This window comes from Mycteria americana, chromosome 4, assembly GCF_035582795.1.
Source record: "Mycteria americana isolate JAX WOST 10 ecotype Jacksonville Zoo and Gardens chromosome 4, USCA_MyAme_1.0, whole genome shotgun sequence".
NCBI lineage: Eukaryota > Metazoa > Chordata > Aves > Ciconiiformes > Ciconiidae > Mycteria > Mycteria americana.
In genome coordinates, this window is record NC_134368.1 from 56,783,769 (window position 1) to 56,806,259 (window position 22,491).

A 22,491-nucleotide genomic window follows, 5' to 3' on the forward strand; every position below is an offset into this window, starting at 1 on the left:
GGGATAACGTCCCCTTGAAGACGCCAGGCTGTGGCTCCGGGCAGGGAGGGGGCGAGGCAGTGCTGGCTGCAGGAGGCAGGCTGCTCAGGCGGCACCTGCCAACAGCGGTGGCCAGGACAGGAGCGGTGAATTTGCCTTATCGCAGACCCTGCGACCGCAGCACGCAGACGCTCACGTGCCCCATCCAGATTTCCTATACCCATAATCCCTGGAAACGGCGAACTGCCACAAACTATTGCTGGGGTCAGCGTCCCCCTGTAATATCAGCGATCGTCCGATGAGGGTTCGCTGCAGGCAGGGATGCTCTGCGTTGCTTTGCCACTGCGCTCCTAAGAGGGCAGGAGCCTGCAAGAATTCTGAAACAAAACCACGTTATCGCTACTCCGTGGCTGCAAATGTGTCTGAAGATGTCTGCGTTACAGGGTCTATAATCGTTAGCGCCGACTAGCAATTCAGCGATGAAGAGAGAATGATTATGTACTGGAGAAGAAATGGTCACACAGATGCTCTCTGATAACAGAAACAAAGGGTGACACACGGTTTTGGATACAGGGCTGCAGTATGCCTTAAGACTGCACAGAGAAGTGTCTAGAACAATTTTGGAGTCTAATGGTTCAGCAGTTTGACGTTGTGCTAAATATCCAGCTGCAACACAAAGGGCAAATTAAGAAGAACATTCAGGTTAGTTGCAAGCAGGAAGACAGTTTTATTGATCTCAAAATAGCCCTAGCTGACAGAAATAAATTCCAAGACTGCAAAAAAAACCAAACTTGCCCCCAAACCATCATCCACTATGAACAAGACCTTGCTTCCCATAAGGGAAATGAAAAACAAATACTTGGCGTTTAGTATTTTGTTAGAACAGATGATATTTCAATTGACTGAAGGAATTAATTCACACTGAACTGTTTGCCAATGGAGAAAATACACAGTGCAGTGGCGGTGCCCAACCAGTCTAGATGGATTACTTGCACGGTTTGAAGGCTGTCATTGAGAGAGAAAGGGTATAGTTAATACCAACGAGAGCAAAATTGCTGGACAACATCATCAGTGAAAAATTGACTTTTGTTGATTGTGGGTTATCCACTTAGGGGAGGGTGGCACACAAACTCCAGTGTTGCACACTAGGAGATGGAAGGTATCAAGAGAGACTTGAACCATCAGCTTCTCACAATATAGTTACACAGCATCTTGCATAAAGGTAACCGCGTATGGGTTGATCCCATTTGATAGGTACCATGCCAATAATTTTCTGATACTGGGTTGAAAGTTCATTGCACGTTTGTCTACTTTGATAAGTAAATGAGCAAACTGCAGAACGTGGAGATGAAGGGAACTGGAAGAAAGCGTTTGGTGCAGTTAACAAAGCGCTGTCAACTGCGCAGCTGCGAGCGCAACGTGACCCCCTTTACCTGCGGTCCTGCCTTGTGACACCTCTCCTGATGGAGGAGGAGCTGTGGGCTCATATAGATTGGCAGAGGGCAGCGAGAAGCCAACCTCATATATATCACGCACTTCTACAAAAACTGAAAGAAATGATGCACAGTTTGAGAAAGAGGCCTTAGGAATAATATTTGGAAAACGAAATCAGATTGATACTGACATGGAAGTTGTATTTGACAAGCAAAACCTTCCATTAAACCTTTTATTCTCCCTGTCATCCTCTGATGTTGCACCTCTTTGTTGATTTTTGTCTGAAATTGGACTGTAAACACAAAAGACATAGGCACCTTGAAGTCTCTAAACGTTACCGTCATGTCATAAGACAGATCTGTAGTTACACTGTCTACCTTATTGCCGCAGGAGGCTGCAGATGCCACAGGGGATAAGACAAATTAACAGAAGTAAAAGCCACTGAGAACTGTGAAGCACCAAAGATACAATCTCTGGTTCAGGACATGGACAAGCCACAGACTGCTGGAAGGCTATGGCGGAGGACACGTTTCTGGAGTCCTTCCCTCTTTGTGATCCTTCCCTCCACATCTCATGCTAGCCACCCTCAGGGACAGGATTTGAGGCTACATAGATCCAGGATCTGAGCAGGTACAGCTGGCTCAGATCACAGCTTCATAGCTGCAATGTTAAAAGAGAAGGTGCTTTAGCAACTACTGTAGTACAGCACCGGTCTGTCATACGCACAGCCTCCCATGTGGCACCCCTCAAACACTTCTTCTGGAGCCCCGGTCGCCGATTCACCCAAGTAAATCGGCAGCCTAGGCACCGGGCCTGATCCAATACACAGTGCACACATCCTCCTCTAAAATGCAGTCATGCTTAAAAAGGATGAGGATAAGGAAGATGTAATAGGAAAAATTTTGTATTCATAACCCCTGATCCTTCAACATGTTTGTTTTACATGCGTGGGAAGTAGACTGAGTACACAGACACTGAAGACTCTGCAAAGTTAAATGTTTAACCAGGAAAGCAATAGTACTTCAATGAAAACACAAGGTTTTCTTCCTAATTAAAATTTGACTTGTGCAGCATTTGATTTCATTTTTCACTCTCACAAACATACTTGTTTCTGACTATTAATGTTGCACCCTGATGCCAGTATATGTGAATAAGTAATGAGCACACAATCAGCTGAAATTACAGATTGTATAAAATCAATTTTGAAAGTCTGAAACAAACATTTCTTTGTCTCACCTTTGTGGAAGGCTATTGTATTAATCTCACTGTAATTTCCGCCCCCCTGCCCCCCATTTGATTCAGAATCTGAAGATATTATTCAGAATAGACATATACTGCAGAACATGATGATATAAAAGAGAGTTAACAGGTCATATCACTATGAGTACAGAAAGTCTTTAACCCGGGCAAAGCCCTCTTTGACATTATTGGGAATGCTGGAAGAAAAAGGATCTAAAAAATAGCCTTTGACATAAAAAGTAGGTTGTACTGCATCTCAGATTACATTGTCTGTAAGAAAAAATGAGTTGCACTGTTATTTCACTGTGATACCTGCTGCTGAGAAATGGCTCATAAGTGGCAATCTGGTTTGGAGCAAAGAATTAAAGCAAGTTTTTCATAAAATGTGATTGCAGAAACCTATTTTTTATAAAAGTATAAAACTACCTCTGCAGACACAGGAATCTAAATGTCTATTTTTACCATGCTGAACTAAAAGAAAGAAGGGTGCATTACAGATGCTGGAGAACAGCACTGAGCTGGACCCAGCGCCTGGATGCACTGCCTGGGTTTGGTGTGGGTCAGTGTGTCCAGCACCGGCGACGTGCTGCAGTTCTCCCCTGCCACGCACTTCACCCATGCACCTGCAAACTGCTCCTCGCCACTGTCAGCAGGACAGAAGGTTCTGTACAATTCACCATGGCAGAGAGAGCGTGTATGGAAATGTTCAGGTGAAGGATAGGAAGGCAATTGCCAGGAAGGGCCAGCAAAGAGTGGCGAGGTGGCTCTCCCAGCAGAGGAACATCTCAGAAAGCCACAGGCTGGAAAGTTAGCAAATGCTCCACTGATGAAAACATCACCTGACCCTCAGCGGTCTCTGATTGTAAGAGACTGCTTTGGAAACTCTTGCAAATATGCACAGCTCACAAACTGAATTAGAAATATAGAAAGAAGCATACGCTATTTAATGGTTTTGACTACAGTTTTGCCCAAGTGTCTCAGCGGGAAGTGTGTGCAGTCAGATCTTTGTGGTGCGAGTAAACACAAACAGAATCCAGCCAGGAGCTGCAAAAAGCTTAGAAAGTTTATTCTTCAGTTTCTATGAAGAAAGAAAACACAACTTCAGGCCATTATACAATACAAGGTTAAAGAAAATAGAGTATCAGAAAATGAGAAAGAGAAGGAAAGGCAAGCAGGTACTTGATCTATCTCTTTGTTGTGAGGGGACCCTTTTCTATGAAGCAGCTTCTAGGTTTTCTACCTGCAGGGAAAAAAATAAGACACTGAAAGTACAGCTTGTAATAGGAAAAAGAAATAATCAATATCATACCCTCACATTAGTAGGAACACCCGCTCTTACCGCTTCTAAGTGCGCAGCACACCAGCACACTGCTCTCTGCTGACCTACATTGCTTATCTTGCAAGTGAGAGGAAGAGGGAAGGGAATTTTCAGTGACAGAGTGCCTCACCTAGAGACTTGGCTTCTTCACCTGCTTATAGAGGCATCCACCTGGCTCCTAGACAAAATGAGAGAGATGAAACTACCAACGCGTGTCGAGAAAACCCCATGGCCTGCTATGGAACCATGCCCCCTGGCAGGGGTACGTTTCCCTGGGTTGGGCCCCTAATGAGGTAAAAACCAAAGATTTCTTACCTCCTTAAATGCCACGGTCCATGCTCAGATGTGCTCAGCATAGTAGAAACCAAGGAGGAATAATCCTCTACCCCAGCTCCAGATTTGTCCCATTCTACCACAGCCACAGGCAGAATAATTTAACAGTCTCAGCATTTGGAGATTCATGGAAAGCAGTGATGAAGATAGTCATTCAGCCACATAATTTCAGAAGACCACAGGATTTTCCAGGTCCAAACCCTAGCACCACAGTGGACTGTCTCGTCAGATGCTGAACTTCATGTGTATTCCAATGACTGAGGGAAGTTTTTGTGCTGAATGAGAACAAGGGTTTTTTCTTCGTTTTGTAATGATTTTGGTGCTCAGTCACTATGTATAGCACAGTCATCAGCCTCTGACATCGAAGGCTAGGAATCCTCAAAGCCTTTACAGAGAAGGCTTTGGAAATTCAGGAAGTCCAGAAGAATGCTGCAGGCACAAACTAGGGCCGTGTCAAAAGTAACTGAAGTTATGGGGTCCAATTAATCTATGCTATGAAATCCCACATACCTTCAAGGTAGGTAGCTCATCTTGTGCAAGGGACGCACCCAAGAAATGTGATGAAAATCTACAGGCAGGAGGTCCATCGAGTTGAAGAAGGTTGCAACTCTAAGGTTGTTACTACTGTTAACCAACAGCAGCTTTTGGAAGAGATGTGGAGCATATGGGGAATACTGGTTGTTCTACATCCTCGGTTCATACTATTTTGTACTGCACTGCCACCTGAGAGCACCTCTAGAGATTGATTTCTTTCTCCAGCGTGATTATAATAAGTTAAGGGTGTTTCACATGTGACCGGTCAGGTGCCTCCTCAAATATCCATGTTTGCCTGCTATATTTTCCCAGCTTTGTTTAGTGGCAACACTGGAATTTTCATTTGTGTCCGCAGTGGCTGTCTTGGGAAGCCCTAATGCAGACATGTACCATGGACCCTTCTCCAGCCACCTTCCATTCCAGGTGCCTCACCAAAATCTGAGCCACATCAGCTTCGACACATTTAATATTCTTCCAGCAAATTCAATGCAGAACAGACAATACCCCTAGAAGCCAAGTAAGTCATATCCTCCCCTACCATCTCAAAAGAGCACACACTGGTTAGAAAACACGCCCTAATGAATCAGCTTATGCTTAGGTGCCAGGATTATACCTAACAGCTCTGAAATATTATGCCATCTGCCACATTCTTATGAGACTTTATATTGAGTATTGAACTGGTGTGCTGCTACTATAAAGGTCCTTCATACATTTTACCTGTTCTAGAATGGGTACTCCAGGCAAGGGCCATAAAAGAAAATTGTCAAGTCATTACTCAGGTATCAATGTTTCTATCACATATCATTCATCTGTATGGAGTAGCCTTACCCCAATTTCTATTCCTCAACCTTTCTGTTACCAAGGCATTTCCATCCCTCAACATTTTTCATGAGTCCTAAAAGGTGATCGATACCTTCACTGGTTTTCAGTGAAATACGCAAGAACACTTACAGCAAAAGTTAGGTATGTTTTCCAGATAGGCAATACTTTATCACTAACATCATGGATGACGGTATTGATCTCTTAGTCATCTAGTAAAACCCTCCATCTTATATTCTTGGGAAACATATCTACCACTGACAAGCCAGACATGCAGTTCTGTGGGCTATATTGAATTCCAAATAAGAAATATTTTTGCAGGTAGACTTTCTAGAGCTCTGTATTGTAGATCATTTATTATCCCTAGGAAGAGCCACCCTAAATTTGCCTGTATAGTCAACATAGAATGGCTGTAGCAAATCCTGTATTTGCGCATTAATGCAAATTTTTTGAGACTATTCATTATCGTGAGCATTTTCATCCAAGTTGAGTTTTCACATAAGAAGCATGTACAGGCACTTATCTTGCATCAGGTGTTGCAGTTCACTGGCAAATGTGCATGAAAAATTCAGAGTGGTTTTGAAAAATTCAAACAGGTTTTGCCTGTTTGGTTTTTTACTTTACATCAATTCTCAACCAGTAGTGCCTTAGAGCTCATAAGCCATCAGCAACTCCATCTTTCTAAGAAGAGTTTTAAAAAATGAGAATATGAAAGCTCAGTTTTACCTATGTTCCTGATGATATTGCTCGATTAAAAAACATTACTTTAGTCCAGGCTTAACTGAAGACTGTTTTCCTGTATTCTGTCAGATGAATTGTAGGTATTTGAAATAATATTCTTGATTAAATTTAATTCAGCTATACTTCTGAAAAAGGAGTCTTTCTTTTTTCTTTTCATTTATAGTCAGAACCTAATTTTAGAAGTCCTAAAATAGGATCCTTCAGTAGTCAATGGACCTCCATAGGTCAGCTCATTCCAGTTCAAGATACGTGTCCAAGACAGATGGGATAAATAGCCCTCTGGACACATATATCTCTTTCAACTGACTATGTGCAGCTAGCTTAGGTTTTAGATAGATAAAATAAGGCAAAATTAAACTCACCATAACATTTGATAAGATATATCATGCACAACACTGACACAGGGCTTTTCTAGGTTGCCTGCTTGAGCAGTTTGTAGGTTGTATCCTTACTTGGTTTGTATATATGGTTTTTACACATTTTTGAAACAATTATACAATCTCAAAATCTTCTGTTTGGAATAATAAAAGTAAAAATTAAAAAACCCATAAAGTATAATTAAGCTTAAATTGAATACATGTCAAAGCAGAACTTTGTTGTGTGTATGCTTGACATTAGACAGCTGAGCAGCCTGTTGATAGCGAGAGGATGATGTAGGTCTATCTGTAAAGTTAAGGCTGCTGTTAAGAACTTTCTAGTTTTAGTCGAAACCTTTTGTAGTTTTGTTGGTATGTACAATCAGAGGCAGCTATAACACACACTTTCTAAATGGTTGGACAATGAATTCACCTTTTAATTGAGCTGGATTTTATGTGTCTAAAAAGGAAAAAGAAGAACACATGTAAAGAAGTTTTAAACAGTGCAATTGTTTTTGGTAGTTGGACCACGAGTCAGACATTTCTCAAGTTTCTATCTGTACCGTAAGAAACACTTGCCTTTATGCCCAAGGTTTTAATGAAGCAAGTAAATCTTACACAAATGGGCAGGCATCCTAACATATTCAAAAATACCTGTATGAGTGACAAATATTTCTGTAAGAAAACAGGCCCTTCTTTCAGACTGCTTTTAATTTAAGAAGTAAAGCGTCTGTAAAAACCTGGGGAAACGCAGGACTTCCATTTTTGTGAAAGCATGTTTAATTTTGAAACATATAAAGATGTAAGGATTCAAGAGAAAATGGTAGCTAGTTTAAATATGAATTGTATTAATGAGAAGAGGGCAAGAATCTTGTCTTCTAAATGGTTATGACTCATGCCTTCCAATTATAGCATGCATACATCATACTTCAGTAAAAAAGAATATCAAACATCCTCTGGATGGAAGAAATCAGATACTTGGTGAACCAGTAGCTGATTAACAGGCACCAGACCTCATCTTGTGAAAAAAACAGTGAGCCTGAGTCTTTCCTCATTTACCCTGCTGCAAAACACAAATAATTCTGCTGCTGCCAATGAAGTTACTTTATTGTTGAAACCGGTATGAGAGCGGAATCAATCAAAAAATGTCTATGAATTCCAGTTTCTGACTTCATTCAGCTTTCAAAAAAAACCCCTATGGTTTAAATGTAAACATACACACAACTCCGTACCCCTTAAAATAAAGCTAAAAGTCCATTCCCAAAGACATATTAAAAAAAAAATAAATCCCAAATCACAAAGCTCTGAAGTGCAGTAGCTTAGGTGCCAAAGTGTAGTTTGCATTTGCTCAGCAGCAGTGGGGCAGAATGATGCAACCTGCAATGGAGCATGTTTCTCCTCCCCCTCTAGCCTGCTAGCGTGCTGCTTCGTGCCTGCGAGGCTGCAGGGACCTTGCACAACTCTCGTTTATTGCAAGGGCTGCCAGAGCTGCCCTGTGGGTCTTTTGAATTGCACAAAAGCTGCTGGGAATTGCAGAGAAAGCTGGAAAGTGCAAACTGTGCCTCTCCGGCAAGTAGAGGATAGTTCAGATCAAGTCCTGTGTTTGAGAGGACTTCTCAAGAATTTAGAGGAAAGGGGAGAGCAGCTATGGCGCAACCTCTGAAATGTCAGTAGGGGGAAACAGATGGCCAGAAACCCTTAGAAAAAGGGTTTTATACCTAAGAAAGCATAAAGGAAGAGGCTGTTTTTCCTGGAGGACTTCCGCAGATGAGGCAGGAGAGAAGGTGGGACATACATGGCTGAGGAAGTGAACTGCAATGGGTGAAGGGGGGAAGTTTCACCGTGAGTAGTTCTACCATGAGAGATGTCATTTTTTTGGTTTTTTTGTTGAATAGCTGGAAATCAGATTAGTCAGAATTTTGTTCTGCCTCAGTCTTGTTTTGTGCTACCCTATTTCTTGCAGAACCTGCAACTGCATCCATCTCTTCGCTTATGTTGATGAAATTTTGCTTTCTTTTGTGCATGTTATCTATTACCTCTGTTCCTTTAGGTTTTCTTACACACGTATTTTGCAAGAAACTGGATCAGTGAACCACAGGACAGAGGAATTTGCAATGAGAGTAGGATTTTGAATGCAAAGGGTGGCTGGGTACAGGGCTGACCGAGCACTGCCAACACCAACTCTAGCAGAGCCCTGTTTACATAAAGCTCTGACTCCCAAACCTGTTGGCCCCTGGGATATTACCAGTCCTCAAACTTCCTTGTATAGCCAGATCTAGCTGTTAAATATCATGATCACAGTTACTCCTGAACATGCCTAGTTGTAGATCACTTACCATCAATGACATAAAAAAATTATTTTCCCTAAAACAGTCATACTTCTCACTTCCAAATACTGATACCACACACAGTGCAGCTGCACTGCAGCTCTACAGGCTCCCAATCTGGGGATTTGCACTGTAGAGGAATTGTTTGCAGTGACTTTGACCTGACAGGAACTGAAGATGATTTTACTATTGGAAATGACGTCCCAAAACTGCTCATCTCTGGGCTCAGAGAGACAGACATACACACAGAGGAAACACTTACCAGTCTCAGGAGAAGTTGTCTTCACAGAAAGAAGTTTGACTCCTTCTTTGTCTGATTGGGCCCTGTTGAATTCAGAAAACATTTAAGCAGACAGTCAGCATGCAGCTCAGCACGCATGTTCGTTAGCCAAACAAAACTCTAAGATTATGATCTGGAGGAGGCAGCACCTATGCCAGTCTACACTAGCGGGCTTGAAATGGGCTTTGCATGAGGTTGTGCGTAAGTCTTGGTGGTGGAAAACACCACATACCAATATCTCTGAAAACACTTTTCTCTTAAAATATGTAATAAATCAAGTTGTATGACTCCAGGTTCAATCTCGTGCTCCACAGAAGTACATCTGGGGGAAAAGAGGGAGCCATCTTTTTTCTCTGTCAATACAAGGCTTTTAGCCACATTGAATTGCAGGAAGGACCACTTCAGATGTCCAGGGAGTCAGGGCTCGCAAGTAAATCAGCAGCCCAAATGTTGCTTTTGGTCATGCAAAACATAGAGGCCACAGCCAGACTCTATGGCCTCTAGTATATATCTTCTAATGCATCTTTCTCAGTTTCACTCTCCTGAAACTCCCTATGCCAATACTGTTTTAAGTGAGCCTCTGCAAATGGACTAGTGGAGAGAAGATGGGACAGAGGAAAATGAAATAATGGGGGACACGAGAAAAAGAAAGAGAAAAAGAATCCAGAATAAAAAACATTAAAAAGAGAGAAAACATGAACAAAAGAAGGGGGATGGGAAAGATGGGGGAAAAAAAAAAACCAATAAATGGGGCAAAAATTAAAAAAAAAAAAAGATAAAAAAGACTGGGCCAATTGGCCCTATGGCACAGCATAAGCCATTTATCCATTTCAAAAGGATGCCCTGCAAAACAGTTGAGAGCCATCGCATTTCTATCCATGCTGGAACAGCTGCTTATCATGCATACAGGTGTACAATAACTGCAAGCGCATCACTTTCAACAGGATATTTCTCTTTGGGGTGGCAACCGCTTATTATGTTTAAACAGAAAAAGATCAAAGAAAATCTCATGCAGAATCTGCTGCAATCTCAAGTGCCCCATGATAGATCTCAAAGCAATGAAAAGACAGGATTCAACCTACTGTTCAGTGCTGTTCTCTTGTCTCTCTGGAAGAAGGAACAAAGTTAATATCATTTTGACTGTGGGAACTCAGTTAAGTAAACATTTAGACATAGCTATTGCAGTTGCTAGCAGAAGGCTTAGTTGTGATTTTGCAGTATTGCATTAAGTACATTAACACAATCAACCAGCTTGAATGGTAATTGGTACTTTTCTAGTTCGTCTTCCCAAAAGATAATCATGTCATCTATGAAAGTGAAGTGATACTGCTCGAATCGATACTTCTGGAAACTAGGGAGAATGATACGTGACTTGCGCAAGAGCACAACAGAAGTGCATTTTTCCCTGCACCTCCCAAATCCCCAGGTAGCTGGCACAGAGGAGGTGAGCATGCAACAGTTCTCAAGTACATAACAACTGAGCTAAAAGATACAGGGTGAGGGGAGTGAGAGAACAAGCTGCCAGACTGTACGCTCTGGGGGGGGTTTAACCTGGCACGACATCTGAGAACAGTCTGTCATCCCCACCGACAAGGAATGGGTTTCTCCCCTAAATGAATCATATACTGCACATATTTTGTTCTGATGTGCAAGTACAGGCAGATGGATGGGGCTGAGGGGTTACATCAGAGACACGGAGCCAATTCTAGCCCCATGGCACTGGGCACAGGGCTCTCCATCCACAGGGGAAGCACACTGGATATACCTGAACAAATCCTGCAGGAACCACCACAGATACTGATCTACTCTAGCTTCCAAGTGAATTTGCTAGTACTGTGCCTGCTAGCATTTGTCCATGGGGGAGGCTGGCGAGGAAATGTTCTTCACCTCATATCTTTATCTCTTGACTCCAAATATTCAGTAATTTCCTAAGCAAGGATCACACCTTCCTCTGTTTACCTGGGTCTGGTTTTCCATGTCATTGGCTAAATTGGTTGCGACACACTGTTTGCCTCGGTCTACAGCTTCAACGCCCTGTTGTGATTTTATATTTCCAAGGCCTGGTGATTTCACAGTTGAAGCTCTGCACAGGTCTCCCAACTCATGCCAGCTCGCAGGGAGAGAAAACCCACAGTCTGGATTCAGATCTGGCTTTTCACTTAATGGAGAATTACACTTGCCTGTGGCCCACTCAGGCAACTCTCTGAAACATTTGGCAAATGGAATTTAATGGAATTACACCCCACATTATCTTAAGTATTTCATGGACAACAGCAAAACAGATACTGGCTTTAGCTGATCTGTCAAAATGACTGTTTCTGAAAATACTGTTTGCTCAGGTATTTTGTGCCCATGTGCATTATACTGTAACTGGAAAATTTTACTTCTATTATGTACGTGTGTGTGTGTGCGTGTATGTATGTATATATCAGGTATTTCCTAAAAGAAAGCATTGATATTTCTTTGCCTGTATCTAGAACAGAGATAAAATAAATATAGTGATTTTGTTAAACAATATCTCCAAACTTAGTTTTCACTGTGTTTTTCTACCCAATTGATTGATTGTGTTAGCACAGCTGTTTGTTAGCTCTTTGTAGCTGCAAAAGCGTGAACAGAAAGCTTTATGGCGTTATATATTCTCCAAAAACCAGAGACATTTTTGCTCCCTCTGTTCTTCCTACTGATTTTGAAAATGAAGTGTTACTTCCCTACTTTAGGCAAAATACTTTGAAATACAAGAAGCTTTCCTACCAGACTACTGCAACATCTATGGTTAAGGTAATCTAAAAAGACCCCAGAGATCTTTTAATAATAAAAAGCACATTGATCTTTTTCCCATCACAGAAAAAGCAAACCAAATACCTGGAGTTTTCTTCTGGCACATTCTGTACAAAGCCACCAGTGAGAAGACAGAAAGGGTAATGACTATCAAGGTGATGACAATTGGCAATATAACGCCTGCAAAAGAGGGACAACATAGTGTCAGTTTGGGGGCCAGTGTTGATGGCTCCCAAAGATTTTGCGAAACAGTCATGATTCAGGAATAAATTTTTGATATATGCAGTTTTTTTCCCCTCTTTTTTGAAAACAAGACTCATTTGAAATTCAGCAACTGAAGCGATTATTTCTCTTTTAACATTGTACACCCAGAAAGACACCAAGGAGTTACATAATTCAGTAACATTCCCCACAGCACTTCCAACCAGGGAGAGAAAATGCAAGATCTCCTTTTTAAATGAGGACATTTCTTTCCTTTTATTATTTCCCACCATCTGCCATTTCCTGACAGGTGTTTCCCAGCCAAGAAGCAAAAAGGAAAGAATTATGTAACGAAGAGAAGCTGTCCCGAGGAAATATATAAGCCCAGTTTCTCCCCATTTATCTTTTTTTCTGGCAGCAATTGGCCACGTTCAAATTTAACAGGTGCTCTCTCGCCTGCTGGCCTAAGCCCTGTGTTGGGGGAGGCTGCGGCTGCATTCCTGCAGCCTTCCTCAGCATCAGCCATCATGCCCGCCTCATATTTAGAGATAGCATCTTCGATGGCTCTTGATGCAATTAATATTTAATATTCATATAGATATGTGGGTGCATCTATGGAACTAGAGGGAGAACCTGGAGACAAGTTTACAGTGGAAAAACATCAAACATATTTTGCTAAGCCAGTACTTTGGGTAGGAAATAACAGATCTGCAGCAACACTCTTGCCCTAGAGATGCATAATATTAAAATAAAAGATTAAGTAACATGCATCATGCAAATATCAAGTGCTTGAAGCGTTTGCAGAAGACTCCCTCCTAGTCCTTCTCTCCCATGACAATATGAACAATATATTCATCTAATACATTCATAACAATATATTTACATAATATGTACTCATAACGGTATATGAACAACATTTTCATATGTTTTCTTGTGTCTTCTCCCACAGGGGATGACTCTGTTCACATTTTTTTTTCAGTTTTATCACCTTGATTTCAGTCCTTGGGAATAAATGTGCTGCTCTCCAGCGAGAGTGGTGTCAACTTGTTAAACTCTGTTTCTCTTTGAGAGAAGTTTTATAACAGGCAGTTAAATTGGGTTTGTAATAGGGTCTACGTCTGGTAAGGCTAGAAATAAAACTGCCAGTTGCATTTCTCTGCTGCTCCAATAACTCATCAAAAGCCAAACTGATCAACTGAAAACTCAAAAGCTGGACAATAAAGCAGGAACACTCACTAGAGTAATGGGTAGCACTCTCTTGCACTTTCTTGCTTCCAGGACTGCCAAAAGCTAGATTTGCAAAAGAAATATTGCCTTTCAGGTTAACATGTAATTGCCAGAACTCCCCAAACAACTCCCCGTGAAAAATTACCCGCCCAAAACAACTTCTGTGTCCCCAGTTCTGGAGCCATTTGGTGCTCCACAGCTATAGTTTTCAATAATACCTGGATAACTTGGCAAGAGGGGTGGAAAAGTTTATCTAGTGTGACCTAGAAGAAACACACACTTTGCATGGGTGCAGTCTTCCCTAGGATCATCTGCTTGTCCACTTACAGGTTATGAGCTCCAAACTTCTTCACTTTTAGGAGGTTAAGGTGCTGTTCAACATTAGAAGAGATCTCTTAACAAGCAAATAAACGGGCAAGAGAGTGAAAATTAGACCTGCCTCCAAAAGAAGAAAGACCAAAATTTTTCACTGCTAATTAAAAAAAAGTGCTAATAGCAGATGAAGAATTCTAAAGAGGTGCAATATTAGTAGCTAGTGATTTTCTTGAGAGTTGAGTGTTATAAAAGGATGTACGTGCTCTCTCTGCCACATTTGGGGACAGCAATGACTGTTGGGACCCTCTGGGTGTTTTTTAGGGCAGGGTTTAAAGGAATGCATTTCTACCTTCAGGTGCTAATCTGAATTTGAGCCATGTATCAACAACACAAGATATTTATTACCTTGTGCATACAGTCTGTGGAAAAACAATCACTGAACTTTGAGAGAGAAAAAAGAAAAAGCAAACATCGGTGCTTCCCCAGTTACATTATATTCTGTATTGGATGGAGGCTTGAGCAGACGTGTGCTTACGGCCACTGAAGAAGTTGAGCAGCTGGACAAATGGATAACTAGATGCCTAGCATCGAAGTTGTAATGCAAGGCCGAGCATTTCCATTGCTCATTTAAATACCAGAAATGGCTCTCAAACAAAGGTGTCTGGGGAAGGTGGTCTGTTAAGCAGGGGGCCTAAGAGAGAGTAGAGCTCTGTATATAAGTAGTGAGAACACGGTAGCAGCCACTGAGGCTCTGATCCATTGCTCAGGTACCCATTCATACCTCATACACCTGTAGGGATGCATAGAAGAGGGCTCAACTTGATGGGTAGAAACTACAAAATTAGCTGGGTCATTAAAACAAATTTCCCAGGGCCATTTTGAGGGCTAGAATACAATTTTGTTCTGCTAAGTCCCTGAATGACAGGTCCATTTTTTTACAGATGGATTTTTTACTTTTTTTGTATAGGCAGTACATGTAATTCTAGTTTGCTGAATTAGAGTAACAAACAAGGTTTGTTTGTCCCAACCCTGTAGGGGTTCCTTGCTAGACTGATTTTAAAAACTCAGGCCCACTATTGATAAGTGGTTTGGTGATTGTTTTTTCTCCACTATTCTCCTTTTGCCCATATTCCCATTCTCCAACATACTGGTCTGTTCAGATATGTAAGAGTACGTTGTCTCCGATGCAAGAGGACTAAAGCAGGCAACAGCCAGGGGCCACTTTCTCCACAGGTTTGCTGGATATGCCAGTATACTGGATTTTCCAGGTAAGTAGGAGCCACATAGTCCTACTTAAAAATGTATGTGGATTGACTGGTGGTGCAAAGGGAAAGATTTGAGAGACCTGTGTTTTCAGTTCTGTTCTGCTGTTGTGTAGCTGTGTGAATTTGGGGCAGATTGTTTAGCTTCTCTGTTTCTTTTCCTTCCCTCTCCCTCCTCCCCCTTCATTTGTCTGGCCAGAGACCGAAACCTCCTGGGGAAAAATGATCACTTACTATGTGCTTGTGCGGTGCCTAAACAATACAGCCACAGCTGAGACATTCTGATGCTATAGTGTAGGAAACAATCATTGTCTGAGACCCTTGTCTCTGAAAAATCACTATGTTTCTTTAAAGCAGAAGTTCTCTCTCTGTGGTGCCTGTCTGCTGAGGGGTGATAATGTAAGGATGGAAACTGTGAGCCATCATCAAGTAACTGAAATAATTCTTACGAATTCATAATTCCATGTGATTGCTTTAGGTTTCCCAGGGAAATACTACTGCCCTTTTCACTACCATACCTGATATACTGTATGATATACAGGGCAAGCGGGCAATTATCACAGCAATGACTTATCCTGGATACTGACTGAAAATGTCAACAGAAACAAATTACACTGAAAAACATGAATGTGTATCTCTGTATTTGTGCAGCATCTCCTCAGAAGAAAAACTAAGGATTCAGATTCACTGGTTATTTTCCTAGTTCTCTGTTAAATGACCAAGATATGAGTAACGCAGGAAAGACAAATCCATAGGTTAGCATTTTAACTACTTGAGCCCATCAATGAGAAATACAGTAGCTAAAAAGAAGCACTACTGAATGAATAAAATGGATTAAGGAATTAAAACCTTTAACTCAGTTATCCACTTCATTCATTGAAGTTTCTCACAAGCCAGCCCATCATGTCTACTTTCTCTGGATCTGGAAAGTGAATCTGGAAGATGTTTTCCAGCTATGGAACGATCTGGGATCAGAATAACAATTGGAGTAACACATCATGGTAACAGGAGGGACAAACTTTTGCTGGAAGCAGCAGCAAGAACTGCAGTACAGAAGAGACTGTTTCCTGAAAAGCCCAGAGAAAGGAAAACAGGACAATACAGGTTCACTAGCACAGGAAACTCTTGCCTTACTCTGGGACCTGCTGCTTCTAACCACAGGACAAGGAATGAGAGCCACTGACAAGAACAAGCTCCTTGGTAAACACTCTATTTATATCCATTTCCCATTGCATCACATAATATGCCAGGCCTGACTTTTTTTGTGCTCCCACCCTGTTTTCTTGTCATTATCTGCTAGTCCAACATGGCATTCAGCTGAAATCACAGCAAAGTTACTCACTGCTACAAGTTGAGCATCACTCCTCTGCTTCTCTGTACTATGCTTCAGGTTCATTCTTCCCCCAGAGCCTCCTTGTTCCCTGAACGTTTCCTTTCCTCAGGCTGCCCCCCTCCCACCCCACGGCAGCCCTTTTCGCCAGTGCGCACAGAGCTCTTACTTGTTGATTCTGTCACGGAGCTCACATGAAGGCCTGCAATAAAACAGAAGGAACAGGTTTGTTAGTAACTGTTTCAGGGTTGGATGTCCAGAGTCTTCACATCATACAAACCGGCAGACTCTAGCAGTGCGCTCACTAACCCCGCAAGACTTGCTGACCCAGAACTGACACACTGACACTGTTCCCAAGCCCAGAAAGTCTGAGCTGTGAAAGTCTGCAGACATCCCTTATAGATGGGAGCAGAATCCAAAGCACAGCCTATGCTGGGTTGTTGTTCCGCTTAAAAGAAGAAAATCCTCAATTAATTGATGCATTCCTAAAAAATTCCTCCTGCCAAAACCAAGTAAGTGCCTTGAAGTAGGTAGCTGGCATTTAACTGACAAATAAGTGTTTTAATAAAAGAACCTCAAATGCCTATTGAGACATGTCTTCAAGGGTCACAAAACCCTTTAAAAATGAGTCTTCATTCATTACCTTGGTGCTTTTGGCTAGCAGACTGCTGAGCAGCAGGAGTAAGAGGCATTGGTAATGAAGAAGAAATGGACCTTGCAGAGCACTGTGAACAATGCTTAGGGCCCACTACCGTCAGCTTTGCCCTGCCACTTCACAAGTTTTTGGTGCAGAACACTATTTTTTTGTTAGCTTTTTGTTAGTATGCTGCTGCTTTCGTGTGTCTAGACTGTAGCACGCTTGGAAATTAAGGCGGCTGTGAATACTTCACATTTGGAGGCTAGCCACAGACAACCATTGCTCCCACAGTGATTTTTATTATGTTGCATTAAATCTCTTCTGCGATCACTCTAAAGTCAAAGGAAGCCGGGCACCTAACTTGTCCGTGTCCTTGAGAATATCCACCTGTGTGAACTGGCAGTAAAACATTTATCTGTTTGTACAAGACAGACTGTCTCTTGCCAGGGGCGAGTGACTGGCACTCTGCCCATCTGCTGAGGCCTCTCACACTGGATTACTGGAGCTACCATGGAAAAAAATCCCTCAGGCACTATATCCTCAGCAGTCTCTCATTATTTTGAGGTATAAATCACAGCGTTTGGTCACCTTCCTCAAGGCTGGAGGGCACCATAAAAGCCCCCTCGTTGGGTCTCTTCAGGGTTCACTGCTGCCACAGCATCTGTGGGGAATGTGGTGCATCTGACCCTGTCCCAAGAGCTCCCTGGGAGGATGTGACCCACCAGCACATCCTCCACGTCCCAGCTGTGCCAGGCTGGGAGACCGCAGAGGAAGCCGTGTGAAGGCAGCTGTAACTCCAGCCAGGCATTGAGCCTCTCCCCTGAGTGCCCAGGGTTGCAGCATTCCTCCTCTGACCGGGGTGTCCCCAGGGGGTACAAATCCACTCTTACGCCCTCGCTGCACTTTCTGTACTGTGGACTGATGCTTTGCACAAAGACAGCTCCCACCACCGAAGCTGTAACACCAGTGAAGCACGTTATTCTACTGCTGTGAATGTACTCTCTGAAAATCAGAATGGCTGCTCTTGGTTTTCCTCCTCTCTACACCCAATTAAAAACATGGATCACTTGAGCAAATAACCACTTTTGCTAATGATATATGTGACAGAGCTTTAACTGCATTTTAATCACAAACATGCATGAAAAGCACGTTCAGGTTGAAAAGCCAAGTACTTAAAAGTCAGCAGTAAGAGCTCTTCTTGAACAGACTAAATATTAGTAATGCTAAGTACTCTGAAGGTATACAGTTATCTCACCCTGGCTTCCTAGGATCCAGAGGAGACTTTTTTCCTAAGCTTTTTATCATTTCATCAATCCATCTGCAAAAAGCAGTGTCACCTTGCTCAGAGAGGATCTCTGTGATGATTCATTAGGCACTGTTTATAGCATGTTTGGGCAACATTAACGACAAGAGCCAAAGAAAAGCTTTCGGGAAGTTAATAACTCGCCTGTCAAAGGAGGTTTGGAACAACACACAGTACAGAACGCAGCAGGACACATACTGGCATTAAGGAAACATCCAAATATGATATGCTTGTTACCCAAATACTGCCTTTCCTTCAGCTTATAAGGAGTAGGATCCCATGGAAAAAACACCATGTGATGACACAGCAATGGTCGAACAAGCAAATGGTAAAGCCCTGTGTGTGCGTATTCTTGGAGAAAGGCAGAAGACCTTGAAGTCTTACAAATAGGTCACTTCTCTATGAAACTTCAAGCCTTGTCTCCCAAGCCTGAGGAGAGTTGAGCTTTCCTAAGAAAGGCCCCCAACATTATAACATAATTATACATTTTCCCTTAACTTCACTCTTGCCAAAAAAGCGAACCATCTTGGCTCAAATTAAAGCAAATTAATAAACAGAAAAAGCATGTTAAGCCTGAGACTGATATATCCAAGTTCACCCCAAATACTTGAGGTTTGTCAAAGCTGTACGCAGGTGACATAAGGCTCTGTAAACAGGAAGGGTCAGGCGACTTGTGGGTCAGTACCCACAGGCACAACCAAAACCCACACTGCTGTCCCAGCCAGACCTCGCCACTTCAATACACCCAGACAGCAGAAACAATCCCAGGTAGGAAACATGACAGCAGCTCCCTGCCCTTCCTTCAAGGACTCCTGTAGGAGCCTCCTGAGCCTTTGTTATTTTGTAAAAGCTGCACACATCTACACACAATAAAACTACTAGCATCTTTCCCAAAGATATGTCACCCAGATTCTGCTAGAGCATGAAAAATTAAATAGGAAAAAACTCGTGCCCTTGTCTCTCTCCCCCCATCTCCAGTATGCAAGCAAGGCGCCAGCTCACCCTCTGTTCAGAGATTGCTCAGCCATGCCAACAAACAAAGCTGTGCTTATCGGAGCGGTTCAGCAGGTACTTTCAGTTTGCATTTTCTAAATAACCATCCAGTGCCCTTTTTGGTGGTAGGGTCACGTGCTGCTGTTCTACAGAAAGAGAAGGACAGAAGGAAAGGCAGCATTTCGCTTGCTAACGTAGTTACCGTAGTTGTTCTAGCTGCCTGTTCAGAGCTTACCACATCCTTTGGTGCTGAGAGGTAGGGGGCAGATGCTCTGCATAAATAACCCGGGAAGATTTCCAGATTCATCATGAAAAGTGAGGTGTGCTACACTGGCTGTGCTGAGTCCTCGTTGTGCAGTAAGGAGGACAAGGATAAAAAAAATCTGGCACGTGGCAGTGGTTTGATTTGAAAATACCTGCCTGAGTCAGTTCAGTGCTGGTTAGAAGCTTGACAGATGGAGAAAGAGACCACTAACTAACCTCTCCCCACTCTGTTCTCCAATGACCACTACCTAAGCAGCCTGGATAGCCTGCAGTTTGCTGTTTCTGGTTTTGGCGGGCAGCCACATGAAACTGTGTTCACTGGCAAAACAAACGAATAAATTTGGCTGATTACTCAGAGGGGATACCACAATATAAATCAAAGCAAAATTAAGAACTTTAAAAAACCCTCCTTGCCCTGACCATGCTATAGATCTGTAATTGTGTTAACTGAGGCTTTGCTATATTTTTCATCTCCCAGGCACTTCGATTTTTGTTTCTCTCTCTTTGTGAAGAAGCCGAAGACACGGTGGGTAATTTTTACCTAATATCACTATCCAGAGTTCCTACACAGTTTGCGTACAGAAAGAGTCAAACCCTCCTTGTCTTACTCATAAGAATTTTTCTTAGGAAGATGCCTCCTGTGAATCAAGTGAGTAGGATTTATAATTGGAGGAGTGCAATAAAGATATCAATAGATGCAGCAGGTTGATTCATCTGACAGTTTATTATAATAGATCATTTGATCTTACCACCCTGCTGGGTGAACTTAAGCTCATACTGCTTTATGGATTTTTTGTTGTTTAGGTCACAGAATAAAAAGCTGCAACACTTGCACTTTCTCAGATGTATTTAGACTCTGACTGATCCATTAAATCTCCAATTTTTCATTAATTAAACAAAAGGAGAAAATTAAATATTAGCAAGCAATCCTCTGTGGAGGTGGAGAATGAGTAGGAGGTATATTATACATGACAGCCAAAGTTAAAGTTAAAGAAGTGTATGTGTCAATGGCACGCGTGCAGGTTGCTCTCTTTGCTAAAACCAGTCCCTATTGCCTTTCCTAGCCTGGGTGAGCACTACGCAGCCCCTCCTCCGTGGCTGGTGGTTTCAATCTTCTTTAATACAGCAATACTGTTCTCTGATGTTTCTCCAAGTTCTTTGCTAGGCTCCCCCACTCATTTCAGTCGCTCTCCAGCTCTCTGTGGCACTCCTCCCACACCCTGATCTTTTGATATGGCTGATTGGAAATTTCTCTTCAAAATGTGCTTTTTTCTTTTTCTGCAGCAAGAAAGGAAATTTTCACCAGAATGGCATTTTTTTAAAAATGGAAAATGGTCTCAAAACTAAATATATTCGTTTGCATTGAAGTTAGCCAGCTGAATTATTTTGGTTGAGCATACCAAATAGAAACGTTCTGTTTTGGATCAATTTCACATTAATTTGTCTTCCCCACAGAAGCTGTGGCTCGGGTGCCTTTGGCTTACAAGCTCTGCTATCCCCTGTGGGCTGCAGCGCCAGCCCCATCGTGCATACCAGCCTCTGCTCTGGTGAACAAAAGGTATTGAGGCCCTATAGAAGCCCTTGAATGTGAAATTTCAAAGAGCTGGGAAGAAATAATCTTCTAGTCTAGAATTCTTCTAGTCTCAGCACAGAATGAAACAACTGGCTTCACACTTGCATTGCTTTAAAAGTTATTAGGGTGCAGCATATGGCTTCCCTTGGCCCTGAGTGATTGCGCATAGGAGAAGAAATCTGTTTAGAGAGAATCAAAACATTTTTTCTTAAAGTCTTTAATGTATATAGCGAATAAGGGAGCAAGGGTGGTCTAAAGGTGCACCCATTTGGGATAAGCTACCTAACTCATCAAGGTGAGTAATGGGATTTATTGCATATTTAAGCTGCAAGAAAGAAGCGAGGAGCTGGTGCTGTGAGGAGACAGGAAAGGTGTAAGCGTGGAAATCCTGGTGCAGGAGGAAGTGATTTTGAAATGGCAGTTTTATGGGAACTCAGAGTACAGGCTATGACAAGCACACTGACTCCCCCTGGATAGATGGGCCCTTTCTTTCTCAGCCAGGCAATTACAGTCCTGGCATCTTGGGTATTCCCCAAGCTCAAGAAGATTTATCAGTTTTACAGCAAAGTGAGTTGAGTAAGATGATGACTTTTGCAAACAGACCCAAGGAAGGCTGTAAAATTTTCTCGGCAAATTTTAAATGTAAAATGTAATTGTACAAACAATGTAATAGGTAATTCAGTACATGTGATCCATAGCCAGATATGTATTATGATTTCATTTTAAACTGGAGAATTTACCTGTGTGAGAGAACCTTTAATTAAAAACATTGTAATTTACTACTTCATTGCAGTGTACCAATGGTAAGGTTTCCATACCATGCACATGTCTGCCAAAAGACACAAAACCTAACAGGATAATCAAATAACTACAGCTCACAATATATGCATTATGGGCCATAGGCTTATTGAAATAATAGCAAAGAATCCTCTCTAAATCAGTGGCCTTGGTTTAAAAATGAAAAAATCCCAACTTCCTTAAAAAGTTTACTATTATAAGATCTTTTTGCATGCTTCTAAGCATTTCAGTGCATACTGAGCATATGATATTACTCCACTTTTATATCCAATCCTACGCTCTATGAGGAAAAATCACAGTACACGTGCATGCTTATCTCCCACAAACACAATCCAGAGGTTGTAAAAAGAGTCTTGTATCCCTTGGGGGATGTTAAAGATTAATAATAATTGGGATACGCAAACAAAGTCAGTGTCCTTATTGGATTTACACACATGTAGCTGAAAGTAA

The 22,491-nt window shown here is 42.1% G+C and overlaps 1 protein-coding gene across 3 annotated transcripts in view; it reads right to left on the reverse strand.

Moving 5' to 3' along the window:
* EMCN (endomucin) overlaps positions 1–22,491 on the reverse strand; it is a 56,980-nt gene that overhangs the window by 4,821 nt on the left and 29,668 nt on the right. Inside the window, exons 6-13 of one of the 3 annotated variants that reach the window (XR_012775562.1) lie at positions 16,643–16,675; positions 13,576–13,629; positions 12,223–12,318; positions 10,443–10,467; positions 9,343–9,404; positions 4,286–5,210; positions 4,101–4,148; positions 3,730–3,892 (exon numbers count right to left, since the gene is read on the reverse strand). Coding sequence is in view for 2 of the 3 variants with exons in the window: in XM_075500633.1 (XP_075356748.1) it covers positions 7,206–7,213; positions 9,343–9,404; positions 10,443–10,467; positions 12,223–12,318; positions 13,576–13,629; positions 16,643–16,675 (278 nt within the window). In the remaining variant the exon portion in view is untranslated. The other 2 variants (XM_075500633.1, XM_075500631.1) reach the window with 2 other exon arrangements.